Source organism: Hippoglossus hippoglossus, chromosome 5 (assembly GCF_009819705.1).
Source record: "Hippoglossus hippoglossus isolate fHipHip1 chromosome 5, fHipHip1.pri, whole genome shotgun sequence".
Classification (NCBI taxonomy): Eukaryota; Metazoa; Chordata; class Actinopteri; order Pleuronectiformes; family Pleuronectidae; genus Hippoglossus; species Hippoglossus hippoglossus.
This window is the reverse complement of record NC_047155.1, coordinates 15925718-15947289: the sequence shown is the minus strand read 5'-3', so window position 1 is coordinate 15947289 and position 21572 is coordinate 15925718. Positions and strand designations below refer to the sequence as shown.

The following is a 21572-nucleotide window of genomic DNA, read 5'->3' as shown; positions in this document are numbered from 1 at the left end:
TTTAATTTCGTATTTGTTGCTATAAAATGGGGCGATGACATGATTGACAGCCGAGACTGACTCGGGATTGGTCGAGCACATGTATTGGCAGCTCCATCCCATTATTGCTGAAGCACATATACTGGCACCAAATTATGTCTTTGTAGCAAATATGGCAACGTTCGTATCCAGGGTATTTTGGCCTCATTTCTGGACAGTGGGAGGAGGTGGATACGTGTGGTCCAACTGTACATACAGTCTATGCTTTACTTGTGCTATAGGTTGATTGTTTTAACACACATTATGAAATGCCATCTGCATTTCTTAGAGCATTCAGTAGGCTGCAGTTGCACTCCTGGGATGGTTTGCTATTGCCGACCATAAATGTACAATAGTAGCCCATGAATATTTATCACCCTAAATATCCATGTGTTGCATTGTCATACATAAACAAACCCCAGATAAATAGTTCTTCACATTTTCCCTGCCTATTGTTTGGCAGACGTGACAGAGCCCGACCCAAAACCATCTGTAGATTTTGTTTGGCTCGAGTTGGGTATCCATCCTCTAACACAAACCACATCATTTAAGTTCAAAGAAAACTCTTGAATGTACCAGTAGCTAAATATGTGTCATATTTACACATGGACCTCTTTGACTTTCTCACAGGAACTTCCAAAAACTCTGGGGGCTGGACTTATACCAAATCACCTGGCTGTCGCTGCAGCGATGGCAGCCGCAGTAACCTCCAATCAGCTGGCACTACGTTCTGTTGGGCCGGCCTCCCACCATCATCACCACCTCCTGCAGGGAACACCCCTCAGCCTGCTGAGGCCTGCCCCAGGGCCCATCCGCACCACACATGGCCCGATCCTCTTCACCCCGTACTGATGACTGGGGGAACGAGGAAGAAGCACACTGTGAAGAGGAGGCCTGCAACCATGTGCCATCAAGAGCCAGATCAGCTTCTGTGGCTCAGTGGACATAAACATGACTCTTCTTGGCGCATACTGTAGTTGCAGGCCACTGACAAATCGCAAATATTTCAGACTCGATATGTTTCCATCATCCCCAGTTTCCCTTCATTGCTTAACTGTCTGCCAATTATCCGACTGACTCTGCAGATAGTTTCACGAGGAACTTAAACACGTCTCAATCAAGCATGGGATTCTTTGAGCATTAGCAACGTAAATATCTCCATCTACCATGTGACCCACTGAATCTGACTCAAAACCCTACCTCTCTTATGTTTTTAATGTTCATCTCATTACTTATTCAAAGCATCCATGTTAACAAATACATGTGCTGGGTTAGATATAGTAGCTGCCTCTGATGTTAGCTGGTATCATACTGTAGTCGTCACAGAATAGTGGATTGTATCACTGTACAGTTCTGTTTTTTGTGGCCTATAAAGAGAAAAAGGTTCCAACAATTTAATGTTCCTGCAGTAACCGGCAAACATTGTATAGTATGTGCACATTAGGTCTATATTTACCTCAGTGCGATAGAAACAGGAAGTCAAAGTGTAAAAATGACATGACGTCTTAAAACTGTGCTGATGCTCTCATCGACAACTTTAGTGGTTTGGAGTGGTTGTGGTGAAGTGTTCACTCTCACAGTCCACAGTAGAGAAATGTTGGAGGAATTAAGAACAGAACAGAACAAGAGACAAAAACCCATGCGAGGTTATTGAAAGTTAGAGGTGAGACGTCCACATTTAAAAGGCGTAAATACATTTAAAATTATAATCATTTTTCTTCCATCCGCAGCACACTGCACAAAACAGAATGGCTTTGTTGTCTTAATGGAATAGTTTCTAACACTGTGAGAAGAGCAGGGCAATAGTTCATTTACGACTTAAGTAGCAGGTATATTTGCATTTTGTGCACATTTGATGATACAGATCACAGTTTCACCACAATCACACTTGAGGAGTGAGGAAACAGTGGGAAAGACACCAGCATTATGATAGAGAAGAAACAGAAAAGGACCACATACACAGATGAGTACTTAAAAAAACAGAACAGCAGCAAAACACATGATTTTTGATAGTATTATAGGCCTGTAGTGGAGTAAAATATGTTTAGTTTGTCTGCTCTACATTGTGTACTCCGACCCTACATGATCCTGACTCTACCAGTGAAGACTGTCATAATGGCTTGTGACACATTAGAGGGAAACGTTAGGAAATGGAAACCGTAGCAATACTTTGAGCACTCCTGCTAAACTTTTCTTGTTAACTGCAATAAAGAGAAATGTCTACAAATGTATTAATTGTTATTTACGAGACGTGTATTGAAACATTACTGTAAATGTAGATTAAAATGATTTAAGGTATATGTTGGGGCTTCCTAATTGTTCAGTTAAAAGGAAATAATTAAACCGAGTTTATGGTTGTAACTAATGTTGATTGATGAATTAATTTCTCTTATAATTACATGTATGAGCACACACACTCACACGCACAGTGTCGTGTCGCAGAGACTTTAGAAAAAAAGCTAAATAAATTAAAATATATCACAATAAGAGAGCCAACCTAGATAGCTTGTTATCCTAGCTACAAAGAGGCATCAAAGGAAAAGGAATCACAAACAATCAATTCAGTTAATCAGTAAGTATTGAATTAATTATTCAAATCCAACTACAAACAAATCCAAAAAGTACGATTAATAAACAAACCTCCAAAATTCCACTTTCACCAAAATAGAAATAATCAACCGGCCCATTTCGAGCAGGTCAGACCGATTTTTTAAATCCACGTCCTCAGGCTCCAGGGATCAGCTCATTTGTCTCTTTGTCCAACTTTAATTTGGCTTCCTGTTCTTCCTCATTTAGCAAATATGTCCAGAAACTGTTTCATCTTATCAATTATCTCCATCTCTCAGTTCCTCTCACGCCTCAGTTCTCTTCCACGCTGCCTTTGTTTGATTTCCCTCCTTTTTGGCTCGCAGGTGTGTCCAATTTATCATCTCCCTTGCCCCTCCTTCTTTTAAAGGGCAATTCTGTCAATTTAATTTTCTCCTTACTGCTACAACAGTGTCTGTAGGCAACTTAAAAAAAGAGGATGCACATATAAAAACAGGAAGCTTGATGATCAGAGGAAGAAAGAAAACTGAGGAAATACGTTGAACATGAACTAATGATTACGACGGACGCATATCATCATTTTTTAAGGTGAGAAACTCAACACTTTTTTGAATGCATATCGATGTTTTCTTTTCAATTCTCAGATAGTGAGATGGTCGGTATGGTTTCTGTGGTTTTCTGTGGTTTCCGTGTACTCTGCTCATGTTCTGGTGCAAACCTCACCTGGCCCAACAGCTGTATCCGCCCTGTGCTCTACACTCTCAGGAACAGCACAGACAGTGACAACACTAACACGCTTTAGTAAGTGTAATGTCTGGCACTTTAGTCAACTTAGGTTCACGTGTTAGTGTGTTCACATTTGGTAGTTGGTGCAAAAGCCGCGACACAACTACAAACGCCACACAACGGAAACATAACCACAACGGAAGTGAGCAACAACAGATGTTGACAATGAAACGTGCAGAGTTATTTACGGTATCGTGGTCAAGTGAGCCTTTGTTCATGAAAACCTGGACAAGTCGGTCACTGCTTCGAATGAGCTGTTGTGGCACATGTGCGTTCTTCCTCTGAGGATTCTCCAAATGAGGAAACTGTCGAGGCTGGAAAGGTAAGAATTGGGAAGATGGGAGGAGGGAGGAAACTGGGACAGAGCAGTTGAGTGCTATACAAGCCAAGCAAACTGGGGATATTTAAATCCATAGCAAAAAAAAGTGTGTGTAATAGTATCAGCATGTGCATGAGAGGAACACCCAGCCCAGGTGTTATCAGCTGGCACAGACTATCCCTGCCCCACCCAACACCTTCATGAAATATGTTGGTAGACAAAAGTCACCGGGAAGAAGGGCAGGTGTCAGCAGGTTAAAAAAAAAAAAATCAAACAATCAAGATTTAGAGATGAATTAAATCAAGTCAAACTATCAAAATGTCGATTTTAGCCTGTCACATACATTGAAGTGTGCACAACTGAGACAATCAATACAGCATAAACATATGATGTTATCATACGCCGATATAATGTGTTGGATAAAAAACAATAAACAGTTTGCATCCACTGGTATAATTGTTTGACACAAGTTGAATGTGACTCCAGTGTGACATGATTTAAATTTCTGAAACGCAGCCTATCATGATCCGTGTGGACATCTACTGTGACTCTTTGAGCTTTCATTATTTCCTGTTTTCTGTTTTAAAGGGGCCATATTATGCCAAATACACTTTGTCATGGTTTTTTAAACGTAAATACGTGTCTTCCACATCTCTACAGACTCCCTATGAGTAAAACACACTCTCTCTCTCGTGCACTCAAACGATCCGTTCGGATTTCGAGCCCCTCGTGACGAACTATGCGGCTCCAGGTTGATTGACACTCCCGGAGCTCAGTTTCAAGTCTGCCCACAGTTGTGTTTGTTCCACTTCCACCCACTGTTTCTGAGTGAATTTACGTGGCAGCCCTTGTGTTGGTTGTTTTTGCCTCCTGTCTTTTTTTAGTGCTCTTGTGATTGTTATCTCTGCTCTGAGGTGTTTCAGCCCTGCCTCCCTTGTCTTTTCAGCCTCTGCATCCACATTTCACTCTGTCACTTTGTCTGTCTGTCTCTTCAGGTTTACCTTGTGCTTCGGCTCAGTTCCTGTGTTTTTTTTTAGTTCTTTTGAATTTTGACTTTCTGTTTGCCTGTCTATACCACAGACTCTATATTCTTATTAAAAAACGCTTCCCTTCACCTACCAGCCTTTATCCTGAGTCTGTATTTTGGGTCCTGAAAATCCCTCAACACAGAACCACACGGTGGCTGTTGAAATTATTTCTACTGCGTATTCTACTTTTGCACTTTGAGAAAATAAGAGGGTACATTACTGCCACTCAGTGGTGAGAAATGGGTTGATAAAAACTACAGAGGGCTGTCTTAATCTTTTCAAACCATCACAGGAAAACCCATAATTTCTACAATTAAGGATTTTGGTTTTTGCATTTTAACAACTTCAGTCTTTTTATGTTTCCCATGTCGGGTTGGACTTAATTTTTTTTCATATGGATCGATATCAATAATGATTTATATATTCATTTTGATAACATTAATGAAGGATTAAACTCATTTTCACTGGAGCTCAAGGATAGATAGTGTGTTTTAAGGAGTGAAAGTAAATGCACATATTACTCTGTTTATTGAGAGAAAAACAATACTTTTTAGTAGAGTGGGAATAGAATCTAGGATTGAATCCTAAATCTCAAGTTCATCAAATATAGTTTTGTTGTGATTCTAAACTGTCCTTATTATTTTCAATAACTTGATAACTTCTGAGACCAACATGATATAACACTTTCGCTTCATCAAAGCAACAGCAACTATATCATTTTAAATAAACGTCACACAAGAGTTGTGCCATACACATTTGTTACCGCACATAGGTATTGACAGTTGTATTTACCTTTGTTTGCCACAAAAATAAAATAAAAATCCTCCACTCCTCCAAAATAAACTTTTTAAGCTCTTATAATGATAAAAAAAACAAAATGGTCCGACAGGTGTTGTTATTGAACTTGAGCTGCTGATGTTCTCAGTTTGTGTTGGTAGATTTTGGATCTATTTACTCAGTGGGATGGCAGCATTTCAGATAATGGAGAAGCCACCTATACACCTTGTAAGAAATCCTTTCTAAATCATTGTTGTGTAACCTGTCGTAGCCACACTTTGCTTATCCTGTGCAGAGATCCTCATTTTGACCCACACATGAAAAGTGTAAGCCTAAATCAAAAAGCAAAACCGATAAAGTAATCATTTATCAGTTATTTTTTATTGTCAAGATCGTTTTACTGACCAGCCCAAAAGAACAAATAGGAAAACCCTTAGAAACACACCTTCTGACATATACAGTGTACTCACAAAGACCAACAACAAAAATAATTTCCACACAATCTAAATCTTAAGTTCTGCCCATTCCCATGTTGTGTTTCAGCTCACACACATAACCTTTAAATTGATCAATCTTCCACTTTGTCCTGTTCATCACTTACTACAAGCCAATGTGCATTTCTGTATATGATGTGAAAATATCGGAATTCTCTGGAAAATGATTTAAAATGTTGCTCAAATATCTTTTCAATTCAAGAACAATCATAAGGATTTATTCTTTATGAATTTTGAATTGAAACAGTATGAGCTGTTGAGTACCCAGTACAGGGGTTCCTGATCAGCTCTCCGTCATAAGGGTCCAAGGTTTCAGAGTTTTACTGTAACTTATTTAAGCTGATGGTGAGGAGACACGCCGAGCTTCTAACTGCCTTCATCCAAACGTCTACCCTACTTCCACTGGAAAAGTATTATACCGATAGCCCTATGAGTAAAATTGTATTTCCAGCCACGCCCGTTCACGGCAGCTCTCCTCTGATCGGGGCACTTGATAGTTGTTGGGAAATTATTTAGTGTCTTTGTAGGCCCTAAGGATCTGATAAAGATATTTGGCTAGAATAACCTTTAGGAATCAGTAAGTTGCTATAAAACATCCTAGTTCCCCATTTACTGTCACACTGGAAGCATAAAACTAATGTCTTCAACTTCTTAATTAAATCTAAATTTCTTATTTTTTGCATTTAATTAGCAAGGGCAAGCATACAGCAATGTACATATGCATTCACTTAAAAAAAAAAGTTCAGTTTTTCTGACAGAATTATCTCGGAAAAACTAAACTTTTTTTTTTTCAAGTGAATGCAATACGCTTCCGTAGCAATGATTAAAATCTCAAGTACAAAAAGTACAATTTAATAAAAAGAGTAAAAAGTTAAAGTAATAAAAACAGTAAAAAGTACTATATTATTATACTGCAGCTTTTAGAGAAATCAGATACATTTAATGAGAAGCAGTGAATGCCGGCACGGCCGAAGTGACACCCGTTTCACAGACAGAATACATTTTGCTCAATTTTAAATATAAAAAAAATACTTTCTGAAGGAAATTTGCAAGAGGTCTCTTCCTGAATTTAGACATGAAATGGAAAAACCCATCTTCTTACCATCTGATTATGTAAAGGATATTTGAGCAACCTGGGGGACGCACAACAAATGTAACACCAGAAGGGAAGCAAGACATTCAGAGTTTGAGATCAGTGAAGAGAACAACAGATGCACATCGACGAATAGAAAGACAGGAAGGTGAGACAATGATTGTAGGATTTATTTTATAACTTTTATTTGGCTTTACATAGAATGAATAGAAAGATACATTTAGTCTTTAAATCGTGTTTTTTCTGCTTCTCTAACTTTGCTTTATGCAATGTTTCACTAACTGAGAGTCATAAACCTTCAGCAGAATCCACCTTATAGTTTAAGACAACTTATTTTGAAGAAAAAGTTTTAATTTCATTTCTTTCATTCATTCATTCAAGTATGATGCCTGATATTTAGAAATTATTTGTGGTTTGTGGACATTTGTCAGTCTTTGTACAAGAGGAAGTGGAAAACTTCCCCTTCAGTAACTTCCTCTTCGGACGGACGGACGGACGGGGGGGGCAGGGTTTCTCTTTAAATTTAACTTTCAATGAGCACATTACAGGAAAGTTAACCCATATTTTCATTCCTGTCAGTTGACAGAATGCTGATGAACCACACAAACCAAACGGAGGACGACCTCTTCTCCTGCTACAGTCCCTCAGTCGTGGGCTACCGGTACTTCGCTGTGCTGTGGGGATGTGCTGTGACCATCACTGGAACAGTCGGGAACCTGATGACCATTCTGGCCTTCGCCTTAGACCCCCGTCTGAGGACTCGCTTCAATGTGCTGATCGTCAACCTTGCTGTAGCTGATCTCCTTTACTGCACCATACTGCAGCCTATCTCTGTCGACTCCTACCTACACCTCAGATGGCGCAGTGGTGAGCTCTGGTGCACCATCTTCGGCCTGCTGCTCTTCCTCTCCAACTCTGTCTCCATCATCACCCTTTGCCTGGTGGCAGTGAGCAGATATCTCCTGGTTGCAAAGCGGACTGTGTTTGATCGTGTCTTCTCTGACCGAGGTCTAATGTTACTCCTGGCCTCGGCATGGGCGCTCGGCCTGGCCAGCTTCAGCCCGCTCTGGTCTGTCTACGTGTTCGTGCCACAGGTGTGCACATGCAGCTTCCATCGTACCAGGGGTCGCCCCTACACCACCATCCTGCTCTTTTTCTACTTTTTTGTTGGTCTGACCTGCGTTGGTGTATTCTACCTACTCATCTACAAACGTGTCCAGATTGCCTCGCAGGCTCTGCTTCGCTACAGGCCCAGCCGCAGGTCGTCCAGGAGGAAACCAGCTTCCTCAGTGCAAGGGACTGATGACAGTGGTGTAGAGAGTGGCATGGCCAACACATGTAGCTGTGAGATTAGCAGCCAGGCAGATCTGTCACAAAGCAAAGATCTTATCACCGACAAAACGGTCAACCAATCTACCCAGAGCTCTGCCACAGTCTCAAATCCATCAGCAGTCAACAGGCCTCCTGATCTCACCCCTGCACCAACTTCATCCACGACCGCAGCAACAACTTCCCCCTCAGCCACTTCAGGAGATGATGGCGAATTCAAGCGAGTGACGCGCATGTGCTTCATTGTTTTTCTGTGTTTCGTGTGCTGCTTCGTGCCCTTCCTGTTGCTCAACATAGCCGACAAACAGAACCGCGCCCCACAGGTACTGCACATGTTCTGCGCAAACCTCACGTGGCTCAACAGCTGCATCAACCCCGTGCTTTATGCGGTCATGAACCGACAGTTTCGACAGGCCTACCATCTGCTGCTCGCCAGGGCCGCTGTGCCCTTCACCAGCCTCTGGACCCGCTTACAGCCTCTGAGATCCTGACCTCCTCTAACGTAAACCTGCCTGATAAACCCAGGATGATATTATTCTAATGAAATACAAGACTTTTACTCTGTCTGAAATTTAAGTTGTGTGAAGTTGTGAGACTTATTTTGTAGAAAGAATGAATGAAAAGAGTAAGGCAGGGTCTTAGTTTTCATACAGTGAATAAAAGTTTGACTTTAAAGTAATACAAGTTGCACTGTTGCTGTCAGAATTTGGTGCAACAAGCCTGGACATGATTGCTGTTTTAGTTTCCGCGGTATCTGTTATATCACATGAAAAACCACAGCTGTTACAAAATCAGCACTGGATATCCCTGTCTAACACAACATGACTCATTTCAATAACGCAGGAACCTATGACTCTTACCAGTGACTCATCTCTTAATGAGTGTCAACATGCTCCCAGTGTATGACTCATGAGAAACAGGCTTCAGGTGATATGTACGGTGAGCAAGAGAGCTCAACGCACGGCAGATTAAGAAAACACACGCAAATAGAAAAAAACACATGCAAATTGAGCTACAGCCAGGTTCATCACTTTTTTGGGTCCCCTGGAAACATTTTCGGTGTCGTTTTTGCAATTTGCAGCGCGTTCCTGTGTTTGCATGTGTTGTGACTTTTTGCAGCGCATGGGTCAAATTGATATTTTCTGAGTTTAGTATAGCACCTTCAAATTAAGTAAATTTGTGAATAGGAAGTTGGTAGACAAGTGCCTCCTACTGCATGTTGGTGATGAAGACCTATTCCACCTCATCAGGCTGCATATTTGTTCAAAAGTGTGAGGTCTAGCCTGAGGGTGGCAGCAGGGGAAGGGGTATGCTGTCCCCAACATTATGGCCAATTTAAAACATCTCACACAGGAAGCAAATGGAGTTTGACATACCAACCATAAGCCAAATCAGGCTAATAATCAGTCTTGGGTCATGTAATATCAGTGATATACTGATAACAAATGAATGCGACTCTGGAGCGAGAAGGGTGTAATATATAAAAGCACTCAAACATGGGTAAAGCTAAACTACAGATAATTTCAAATCAAATCAACAGCTGATTTTGTGCCAACTCGCAGAACAGAGCAACATTGGAAGTTGTGTTTCTGGTCACATGGGGAAAATAATCAGTGAATTTTTTTTGCAACTTGGCATTATTGTTCATAAACAATATTCATTAATTAACAGAATGTACAAACATCCATTTATGTAGTATTGCCAGTAACCTTTATTTTGACTTAAATGAGCCGGTTAATATAAAAGCAGTTTTATAACGATTCTGCAACATTAAAACAAACACAGATGGTCTTAAAACAATTAAACCTTCAGTTTTCTAGCATTCTTCAGCTGTCTTAAAATAAAAAGGGACCCTGAATCCAACATTTTCCATAATTGGAGGGGTCTAGTGCAGGTTGATAGACTAATGCAGTGAGTTAACTAAATTATATCCTCTGTGTCCTTACAATAGCTTCCAACAACAATAAACATGATCAAATAAATTATAAATATTTTATTCTAAAAAGCTACTCTTTTCTCAGGATTATGAAAAGTAGTATTTCAAATGAAAACAGTATCTAAAGTAAACTACTTGTTAACTGTGGATTTGCTATGTCTACTGCTGAGTTAAAGGCTGAGTTGAGAGTAAATCAGATGATGAGTGATGGTTTGGTTAAATACAGATAACAGGTGCTTTTTGGAAAATGATACCACAGGATTATGGGGACAGGCAAATCAATTCTTGAAGTGTGAACTCTGGCATCCCCGGGTCGTATTCAAAGACGCTCGATTCAGAGAAAAACTGCATCAAATCCTCCTGCGGGACCGAGTCAGACAGCATAGGATCAGACTGATGGGTTTCCATGTGCGAATCAAGAGGAAGAAGATTCACGTTTTGTTCTGAGAGAAAAAGACAGGGGACATGAAGAAGAAGATACATTATTTCTGGTCATGTTTTCACTGAGGAAGTGAGAGTGACAAAAATCAGTCGGGCTCAGCAGCTAAAAATACACGGACTGTTTCTGTATGAGTGTACAGAACAGCGGGACTTGATTTTAAATTGCATGCAGTGTTAGATTAAATGAAGGTCATTAATACATTCTTTTTAATTTCAATTTTAAAACAAGTGAAATACATGCAGATTACTTTCACGGGTTGCAGTGAGACGCTGGTCAGTTTAGCATATCACGGATACTGTAAACATGTAGCCTGGCTCTGTTAAAAGGTAACTAAATCTGCTGACCAATTCCTCTAAAACTCTTTAACGAACATGTTTTGAGGTTTCTTGGTTCTGAGCAGTTGTGAGGAGACAGGAGACTTCAGGAACTCACTGGTCGTGACCAGAAATAATACAGCACAGAACCATGGGAACGATCTTTCATTTTTATATGTATTTAACAAATGAAACAGAGGTTCTAGTCTGTAGATTTTGTTGCTGTTTCACAAGTAATAATTAAAATAATAAATTTAACTATTTCCCAATGTTTGCTTTTCAAGCCATGAAAAATAAAGGGGTTGAAATTGAATCACCACATAATTAGGAAATATTAGATGTTTACACAGTTTTATAGTGATCTGCAGTGGATGCACCAAGCAACAGAGGGTAAAACAAAGTAGAAGAAGAAGAGTATTGCAGAACCCTATCACTCCCACACCTGTTAGATTTGAGTTCAGAAGAACAGAATACAGTACATGTAGTGCATGCAGCAGAATCAGCCAACAAACCCATAACATGAGATTAAGATTAAGAAGTGCATTATTAGTCCCACAGTGGGTTAATTTGTTCAACAATTGTATAGCTGTCTCCTGACTTCTATGTTGACAGCATTTTTCCCACTGACCAAAAACCAATGACCGTATATTAAGATGGATGACGTGTTTCCACCTCCTCCCACTGTACTTCAGATGCAGCTGTTGTCTGACCAAACACAAGTCAATCTCAGCAGCTCAGAACATTCCTGAAAAATTAACACTTGAACATGCATCATATTAAATATTTAAGTGTACTGGGATTTTGACCCATGTCCCATCCACTAACATGGAGAGGGCACTGGTTATATATTCCAGCCAGCCAGCTGCTTGCTGGCAAACGAGATTCACTTCTACGAAACTGTTGCACCGTCCATTTTCATATACAGTCATTGGCTGAGACAGAAATAGTAACAAAGCTCTGTGATGAAAGAGAGCTTTGTCTGTTTGACGTGGTTTTTAGCTGGGTGGGACAGCAGAGCCATGACTCACCAGCTGCCTCTCCAGCCTCCAGGCCTTCACCCTGTGCCATGTCAGAGGACATGGGTGGCCTAGTCTCCAGTGTGTTCCTACATGACCAATCACAAACAGTCATTACAACCAGTTGCTGGGTATGCTGCTTCTTAGATGAACTGAGTGCATCTGTTGTTTGTTGACACCTTGCAGGGAATAAAGCAAAAAAAAAAAAAAAAAAGATATTCGGATGGAAAGGGGAGGTGGGGGGGTAACTTTATTTGTGAATGTCCATTTAGCCGAGTCCCGGAACATGTATCCAGCACACTGCTGTGGTCTCATGCTGACAGTCGAACATTGTGTGCAGACACTGTCTGGTACTGCATTGTTTATCTTTCATTACAAACTGACTCACAATAACCAACGCTCAACAACCACGTAACAACAACGTAACAACAACGATGGAAAATTGGAAAGAAGATGAAAAAAACACAAACAGAACAGTTTAGTTTCAAACAAACAATAAACCATGAATTAGCCTATACTCACTCCTTTGAAACAAACATCAGCTTGGTTTTGATGTACTTGATGTAAGGACTATCGTCTGAAAGAGAAAGAGTTTGCATGTGATTTAATGTGTCATCTTCATCCCCAACGCTGAATAAATACATTTACCCATTACTGCTGCGAACCAATGCAGATGAGCCACAAATTGTAAATTGTGCTTTTTGGCAGTTTTATTTAATGAAAATATGCAAGTGGCTTGAAAAAAGAATCTGCAAACAAATGTGGTGCTCTTACCTCCACTCTTCTCAGAGTAGTATTTTCCAAAGGCCTCTTCTTTAGGGATGTTCGGATACAGATAGAGAAGAGGATTTTCTGGGATGTTATCAGCCTCTAGGATCTGAAAATTCCTGATGATTTCTTGGAAGGGGATCTGTTTGAGGTCATCTTTGGTGAAGGGTTGGACTGTCTTCACATAAGGCTGACCTAAAATAGACACAGGATCATGTACAGTAAAATAAAAAGTGGGTTTGACTGAGCAGAAAGGAGGCTTGTTTGTCTTTTTGTCTTACAAAACATATTTTGGGGAATAATTTTGAACTAAAACTATCTCACCATTTCCAGTGATTTCCACCCAGGAGAAAGTGATTCCTCCAATGACACTGTCACTAAAGCGCAACAAGAACGTGCCCCTCTGTTTTTTCTTCAGGAGAGACTGCTCTTTGCCTTTGCTCACAAAACCCATGATGAGTCTACAGCACATGTAAAAAAAAAAATCTTGTTCAAACTACAAACTTCTCCCATTTCCACGGAATTATGTGCATGTGCTAAAATGCAGTTATGATCCCAGGATTAACATACCCATCCCTCCACAGGTCCTCGAGGTATGTTTTCACCATCACCAAGATGCCATCAAACCACATCCAGAAAGTGTCTGGACTATTCTCCTGTTACAAAGAGGGAAGAAAAGATCATTGATACACACCAAGAAAATTAATTCATAAAAAATATACACAGCAACTAAGACTCTACAGCCTTACTAGTGATGCTGAGAGGCTCCGGGTCTAATGGTCATTAAACAGAAAACCAAACTGTAAGATTGATGGTGGAATTTTCATCCTGTTCATTCATAGTGAAAAATGGCTGTGGCTGATGGAGGTGTCTCTCAGCTAACATGGTCACAATGTCCACATTAACATGCTGTTGTTTAGCAGGTATTGTTTGCCGTATGATGGTCGTATCATTAGATCTGTAAGTTTTGGTCATTGACTAAGTGTGTGTGGCAAGGTAACAATTCAACTTGAGGGGTAACAGGAATGTTAAAGTAATGTAATCCATCCAAAAATGAACCTGTCAGCTTTATGGTGAAGTTTAAGGGGAAAATTCAGGGGATGTTTTGAGTTCAGTGGTTAATCACTTGAGGCATGCTTTAAAATATTTTCAAAAGTTCAATATTCTTACCTTGCTGAATTTTGACCAACCCACTTTGCAGTTGTCATAATTCAGCTGCTTTCCTGGTTTGACAAAAACATGAATTGTACATTTCACATTTGGATCAAATCTACAATAAAATAAAAAAGGATGCTGAATTACATCGTACAATCCAAATCATAATCTGAAAATCAATGTGATCTGTGAACACCTCATGCTGGGTGTCCTGCTGTTCTCTGGCAGACGCTTCAGGTTCCTCATGTCAATGACAAACAGTCCTCAGAAAACTGAATGCTGACAAACACTGACCCTATTCTGTGGTCACTTTGATACGACACTGTATTTACATACAATTATAAAACAGCAAAACTCGGCCGGCCAGTCAGTGGTGGTACTTCAGCACACGGTCACAGACTTTGACGGTTCTAAGGCAGGCCTTGCTATTGAATATAGATAACTGAATATAGATTTATAGAATCGATTTTTGGGCATCCTTTTATTTGATTGGGGTAGAAGATGGTAAAAGAATATCAATTTACCACCTTCCCAAATAGTTGGGGCACAATTTCTATTCTCTATGCTTAAGGGTAATCAGTGACAGAATATATTCCTTTCAAATAGTATCAAAAAGGTCCAAGATGCATGACAGCGCAAACATTTCTCACCATGTTTCTAGATATTAAAAGTGCTGCTGAGGCGGTTTGTCTTTTTTTTTATCTTAAAAGGCAAATTAGTCTTAAAAATGTGACAAAAATCTGCCCATGGTGTTTCCTGATTTCATGTTTCACATACAGACGAGTGAATTCAGCTCAACCACAAAAATAATCAAAATAATAAACCAAAGATAGAAACAGGATTTACCAAAGAGTTTGTAAGCGATCATTTCCAGCTGAGTATCATTCAGACCAAGTTTAGTGGCAGAGAGAAACTGCCAGCTCAACATCTCTCCAAACTGTGGCCATGTGGCTGTAGGACAGTTGGCAAAGAACTTGATGTCCTGGATAAACAAGGGCACATTCAAAATATATATTTCAGATTGCCATCTCACAGTAATAAAGGAGAATTGGACTGTAAAATACTACTTGTATGTGTGTTAATGATGACAATCTCTCACCTTGGGGTCTTGACTGAGCATGTTGAACCAGAGGACAGAAGACCAGGCACTCTGCTGCTGGCTGGAGTTGGAGATGATGACAACCGGGAGGGAGGAGGCCTACGTTGTGTACCAGATAAAAACAACATATAGATAAATGATCAGTGTTTCTACTGTAAACATGTAGGTTAACGATTTTCTAGCCACATCACAAGAGAAGAAACAAGAAACTTCACCTGCAACTGAACTGACAAGCCTTTCAGCTCGAAGACAGTGTCAAAGTAGATGACATGCAGCTCTTCTGTGACAGAGAGAGGAATCTGCACCAAAATACACACACAAGTGATTCAGTTGTTCACATCTTCGTGAATTATGAATTGAAACAAAGACGGTATCATCAGGGAGTCCACTCACATCACTGACTCCTTTGCCGCTGCCTCCAGACTTCTGCTCCTTCAAAGTCTACAGACAAATAATAATAACACGCAGAATTAGTCTAAAATAACAATATTGCCCCTTGAGAGTAAAGAGTGACTATAGTACATTTTATAGTCCTAACCCTTATATAAAGACCCCTGAGCCAGAGTAAGAAAATTTGGCTGCAAAAATCCATGAAGGATGCTGCTTATCACCAGCTCAATCTGCCAATTTTATCGAGCCCTTGCCTCGAGCAGTCTGATCCACAACAGAAATGTTGGCGAGAGCCTGGATCATTTAATGTAGGTGACTAATCTGAATTGGGAAATAGTTTGTGCAGTGTTACAACAAAATGTTGAGATCCCTGGAGATGCACAGTACTTTATCTGTGTAATTTAACTTGACTTAAGTGGAGCAGAATTTGAAAGATATTTAGTTAAAGTACTATTTGTTCGTTTGTTAGCTTTTAAAATGGCTATTACAAGAAACTGTGAAAGGGCAGAGCCACCGACAAATGACTAATGACTGAGAATCAATGAAGACATCCAAATGGAAAAGTGACTCATATATTCAGACTACAGAGACCACAATTAGACAGAGAGGGGAAAAAGTGGATATTAGTGTACGAGACAATAAATTGGCAACGTCAAAGACGAAACAAGGCTGTATGAATGCTCTGAATGTATCTTCCAAGCACTGTTTCTACTATGTTGCTGACACTGTTTTGTGTTGTTATTTGTAATTATTAAAAGTGATATAGAATTTAAATTCATACTTCGGCAATATATCTCATGTGGTGCTGGAGGAAGACAACTACGTGGTCGAAATTCTACTCACAGCCGGATGAGACAATCACAGGAAAGTGACTTGATACGGACGGAAAATATTTGTGGTGGAATTGTTTAAAAGTGAAAGAAGATGACTTTAATGGGAAATGGAAAAACGGTTTAGGGTCAGAGATAGAGACATCTCAGCACTGTTGACAAAAAATACTATTGGATAAAAATCCTGATGACGGTGAATTACACTACAAACAGTAACACAAAGCAAACAAGGGTTTATATTTTATAATTGCATATACCTGTATAAAAGCAATAAAGACAAAAGAAAGGAACTAAAAGCAAATGAAGTGGGGAAAAATTCTTACAGGATTTGTACTTTGTACAATTATTTCTCAGTTGTCCTTTAATTTTGTTTTCTCTTAACATTACTCACCAGATGTCTGAAGTCAGCCACCATGCCTCCACTCTGGCTCTCTACCATGTTCAAAGCCTTTGTTTTGGTCCCCAGGACATTGAAACGACGGTATCTATGACAATAGGTTTCGTGAGAACAAATTCACATCAAATGTGAAAGTTCATTACAGTTCATCTGTTTGATCTTTTAGTTTAAGTTATATCTTAAAAAACTCACCCTTTGATTTGGGGAGATTCCCTAAGAGGGAGAAAAAAAGCAGTGACTACAGGAGAGCCACAAACCATCTCACTCTCTTGATTAACATGTAGCTCTTGTTTGTGTGAAGTGAAAGTAATTAAATCTTAAAGTAAAAGAGGTATCTCACCTCTCCTTGGAAACATTTACTTTCATGGAGTGGTTCAGCTCAGGAAACTTAACCAGAAGTCTGAAAAGTCATGTTTGAGGTTTTAGGACTTTTGGAAATATAAACTGCAAAATTCAAAAAGCAATATGAACATAAAAAGGTTACAGCTTGAAACAAAATTACTTTGGGAGATTAAAGTCACAATATGAAACTGTGGCAGGACAAATTGGAATTAATGCAAAACACTGCAGTGACATGGCAACAGCACCCTTATAGACCTATTGTGACTGCTCTTATGTTAATGCTACAACACACTACAGCCAAATAAATATAATTTTGGTGGGTTGATACTTATACTGGTTAAGATTAAACATACAGATTGACTGGAGCGGCACACTGACCTGGTCTTGGCAGAGAACTGGACATTTGTGCGAAGAACCAGAGGTCCTTTACCCTGAGGCATGGATGGCTGCGTCTCAACCACAAAGGAACTACAAGAAACAAAAAACTAAAATCAGCTAATTTTACAAGAAAACCCTGAAGAACAAAAAAGAGTGACGAACTGAAGAGAGACCTTTTGAGTAAGTTGTTGAGGAGAGTATCTGCTCTCAACTGCAGTGCAGGTTTCTGGGCCTTCACAGGGTCATTTTCATAGGACACTTTGCCCATGAGCTCCTCCAGCTTACTAAGAAACTCCCGCACCTGGAACAAACACACTGCCACACAGGTGAACCTGCAAACCCAAGAGAGCAAAAAAGACGATGTTCACACGCGTCATGGAAAAAATGATTGTTGAAACACCAACAAATGGAGACCATGGCGGTGAAACTTGAAGTCCTAAATGTGTCTTAATGTTTTTATTTAATCAAATTAATATTACTGCAGGTTTTTCTCCATCCTAGCAATTCATTTACAGTAAACATCAAAGATTAAAACTGATGTGGAGCAGGTTGAGGTGAACTAACCACTTCTCCAGCTGATCCAGGCAAACATCGTCTGGTGCACCAATGCAGGATTTCTGCTGCCTCCTCTGCCACTCCACCAGCTCCTTTTTCACCAGTATGTCGATCAGGTCTTCAGCTCTGTCCAGGATCTTATTTAGGTCTGACAGTGTGCTCTAATGAGGTAATTGCATGAGAAAAATGTTTTAAAATATAGGAAAATAATTGGAGCAAAGAATTAAAAGTGGTACTTAAGAACTTGTTACCTTTCTACACTCATCTAGTTTATTGACAAGCGACTGAAGATTTTTGATTTGAGCATTCTTCATGGCTTCATTTGCAACAGCTGTTTAATAGTTTCCACAGGGGGTTCACAGTTTCCATATAAGAGCAAAAAAAACAAAAGAGGATTGTGAAACTGTGATTCAGGCCATTTTATTACTTCTCTTCATGAGAGCACACAGATCGGAACTTTTGTATCCACATACCTTCCATTTTGTGGGTTTGGTATTTAAAATCAAACTCATCTTGCTGCTCCTCCAGACATACTATTGTATGTTCCATGCACTATATCCCAAAAGAACAGAGAACGGGGAAAAAAAGATATTAACTTTAATAACTTTAATTAAATTACAGGATAATAACATAAACAACATAATCTGGACCTGCAGTTCATTCCTTAGGCCTGCCATTTTACGTTCAAGGTCCTGTTGGCTGCTTATCTCCATGATTTCCGGCGCCACTTGCAAAAGCTGGACCTGTGACAAAGGAAGTGACAAGGGTTTTTCACATGGGATACTGGGTAACAATGTTACAGAGCAAAGAATGACTTTGAGTCAAAGTGGGAGTTAAAAACAATGTCACTGCCCGGTGGAAAATGTTCACTATTTAGCCCACACACTTATTCCTTTAGATTGTTATTCACTGCATGGGGTCCTTTCTAAATAACTGAGAATCAGTGTTTCATATGACCACAAACACCCACATACAACCCTGCACTTCTATCTTAGTGAGGACAATTATTGGCATAATGCATTCCCTAGCCCTGTACCCTAGCCTTAACCATTAGATACATGCCCAACCCTAATCCTTACGCTGAACCTAACCTCTACCTGATTTTAACCGTAATCTTAAAATAAGGTCTGAATCCTCAAACAGCCCATTGAAAGTGGGTCAGAGAGTGAGATGCAGCCAAAATGTCCTCACTTTCCTAAAATGTCCTCACTCGGTAAGGTATCTGATCAAGATATCTGTTTACACACACACATAGAGAACTGACCACTCATTAAATGGAAAAAATTTCCCTTCACCACTCCTGAACTAAATGGCCAGTTGATAAAATGTTTGCTGCACCAGGTGTTGTACTATCTGCTATTGCAATAATACATGTGTTATAACTCATGTGTAGCAGGGTGTGTCTCATCTGTACCTGTTTGATCAGATCCGCACTCTGCAGGATTTCCTTCTCTTTTTGCAAAAACCACAGGATTGTGCTTGCTAAGTCACACGGGTCTTTGAGGTACTTCTGTCAGGGAAGGGAGGTCACATAGATATCAGAGTTAAAGTCTGTGATGTAGAGAAAGTTTAAATAATAAATTATTATTTCCACAAAACAAACTAAATGTAATACATGGTCCAGTTTTACTCTCTGAACGACCTAAAAGACAGAAACAAACACCGACATTATTTAATTTTTTAACTGTAATGGAAATTTAAATTGTCCGCAATACTTTGCATGTAATGTTTTTCTACTGCATGAACTGTATTAAGCCTTTTGTGCATGAACCTCCCGTGACCTTGTAAGAAGCAAGATATCTGCGCCCAAAAGTCCTGGCGCTGATTCAGTGCTGATTGCGTAGTGTGGGAGCTGGCAGATGGACCTTGGATGAAGGGTGTATTTTTCTTTTCTGACGATAGTGGTATGACCAGAACATCATAAATATCCAAAGGAGTGAACTCCTCTTTGTCAGATTCCTGCATCACACTTTGATGATAAGAACTCTGTCATATTCAGCTGAATATAGACTGATATATTCTCATAGATTCTCGATTATACTCTTTTCTTATTTTTTATTATATTCTCTGTTGTATTTCCTACTTCAATAAATTCACAAAATACAGATCCGATAATTCTTATTTCATTTCTCTCACCAAGAACATTTACCTTGGATCACACAACATTTAAATAGTTATTAGACCAGTGTAAAATATGACAAGAATGATTAAAATGTCCTCATGTTGGATGTCCTCACATTTCAAAACAAAGATGTGACTTATTCGGGATTTTTGTACTGCAAACTGACCCAATATGTCTCATTCATACAAACCTGAAAGTTCTGTTTGTAGCGTCTGATGTTGTGCTGCAGTAAGAATGACTCCTCCTGGACAAAGCGGCTGTGTTGGATATCCAGATTATCCAGCAGAACCTGTAACAGCACCACAGCCAAGTTGTAGTCCGTCGCTGCTCGCTGCCTGAAGAACAGATAACAACATAAATATTTTCCTTTCACGACTCTTGATTGGAATCAAAACATGTGGGCAGATCACATGAGTTGACACACAAGGGCACAGAGCTGCCTTACCACTCCTGATTCTCTATCCATGCAGCCAGGTAGTGCCGGACATCCATAGGTAAGGCCTCCTTGTCATAGAGCTCCAGTAGCTGCTGTTGGAGAGCAGCAGGCAGCTGCGTCAGTCTGTCCCACTGAGCCATCCTGAGGTTAATCAGGGACACAACATACAAATAACAACACTGCAACAACAACGGCAAATCACACTGTGTATTGTGTGAGTGTCATCTAAGAATATCACAACCAGTCGGTGTGCATGTGATGACTTCAAGAACGTCTGTAATCAACAGCTGAGGGAGCAAAGTGCAAACTACTCGACAAGACATGACCAGTGGCTGCTCACTATTACTTACTGTATAATATGTAATGGCTACAAATGCTGCTGTTATGTATGTTACACACTACTGAAAGTTGAGGCCCGGTGTAAATGATGACAGTCATTTACCAACACTTACTCATATTCACACTTATATTTTTCTCACCTTACTTGATGAGGTTGGTCCAGTCAGAAGTGTCTCAACCGCTAACCGCTCATTTAAAACAGAAGCATGGCTACTTGTAGTTTCTGACCGTGTTCCTGTCTGTAGCTGCTGGTGAACGAAGCTGAAGCAAAACAACAAGTACCCGTGTTGGTGTTATTTCCTCTGTTTTCTCTGTTTCATTGGTTATCTTCTTATCCCGCCCAGGTCGCCTTTCAGAAGCGAACACCGGACGCCATGTTGGCTCTGATGTGCAGAGGTAAAGACGCTCAACGAGCCGTAATGGCCGCTTCAGTGTGTACAGTTTCCTTACGCGCTCGGAGCCAATAGCTGATTGGTCGAGACGGACCCAGACGGACACGCGTTGTTGCTTAGCCGCCACGTCAATCAACAGATAAGGGGCGTGCTAGAGAATAGAAACTTACTGAAGAATCGGCGTGAACATTTCCCAGAAATGAAAGTGATAAGGCCAGCCTGTTATGTGTTGTGTGTACGTGTGTGTGTACGTGTGTGTGTGTGTGTGTG

The 21572-nt window shown here is 40.0% G+C and overlaps 3 protein-coding genes across 8 annotated transcripts in view; 2 read left to right on the top strand and 1 right to left on the bottom strand.

Annotated features, from left to right (window-relative positions):
• LOC117761304 (zinc finger protein 385A-like) overlaps positions 1–2383 on the top strand; it is a 32020-nt gene extending 29637 nt beyond the window's left edge. For all 4 annotated transcript variants that reach the window (XM_034585056.1, XM_034585057.1, XM_034585059.1 and 1 more), the window contains exon 8: positions 649–2383. In XM_034585056.1, the coding sequence (XP_034440947.1) occupies positions 649–870 (222 nt within the window). In that variant the 3' untranslated portion in view covers positions 871–2383. The remainder of the gene's footprint in view (positions 1–648) is intronic.
• Positions 2384–3307: 924 nt separating this feature from the next.
• Positions 3308–8961, top strand: gpr84 (G protein-coupled receptor 84). 2 transcript variants are annotated; one of them, XM_034585053.1, is made up of 2 exons: positions 3308–3673; positions 7642–8961. In XM_034585053.1, the coding sequence occupies exon 2, from the start codon at positions 7650–7652 to the stop codon at positions 8880–8882; it is 1233 nt and encodes a 410-aa protein (XP_034440944.1). In that variant the 5' UTR covers positions 3308–3673; positions 7642–7649; the 3' UTR covers positions 8883–8961. The 2 variants fall into 2 exon arrangements, with proteins under 2 accessions (XP_034440944.1, XP_034440942.1); XM_034585051.1 differs by lacking the exon at positions 3308–3673 and adding an exon at positions 7127–7210.
• A 1121-nt stretch (positions 8962–10082) lies between these two features.
• stat2 (signal transducer and activator of transcription 2) lies at positions 10083–21261 on the bottom strand. 2 transcript variants are annotated; one of them, XM_034585045.1, is made up of 24 exons: positions 21051–21261; positions 20581–20712; positions 20326–20470; positions 19428–19523; positions 18664–18756; positions 18487–18565; positions 18265–18344; positions 18023–18174; positions 17632–17790; positions 17459–17548; positions 17079–17138; positions 16931–16951; positions 16733–16826; positions 15515–15562; positions 15337–15420; positions 15122–15220; positions 14869–15004; positions 14038–14090; positions 13438–13523; positions 13192–13328; positions 12874–13062; positions 12622–12676; positions 12112–12188; positions 10083–10770 (listed from the first exon to the last, which is right to left on the bottom strand). In XM_034585045.1, the coding sequence occupies exons 2-24, from the start codon at positions 20709–20711 to the stop codon at positions 10589–10591; spliced, it is 2346 nt and encodes a 781-aa protein (XP_034440936.1). In that variant the 5' UTR covers position 20712; positions 21051–21261; the 3' UTR covers positions 10083–10588. The 2 variants fall into 2 exon arrangements, with proteins under 2 accessions (XP_034440936.1, XP_034440937.1); XM_034585046.1 differs by having other exon boundaries at positions 21056–21261.
• Positions 21262–21572: the final 311 nt, after the last annotated feature.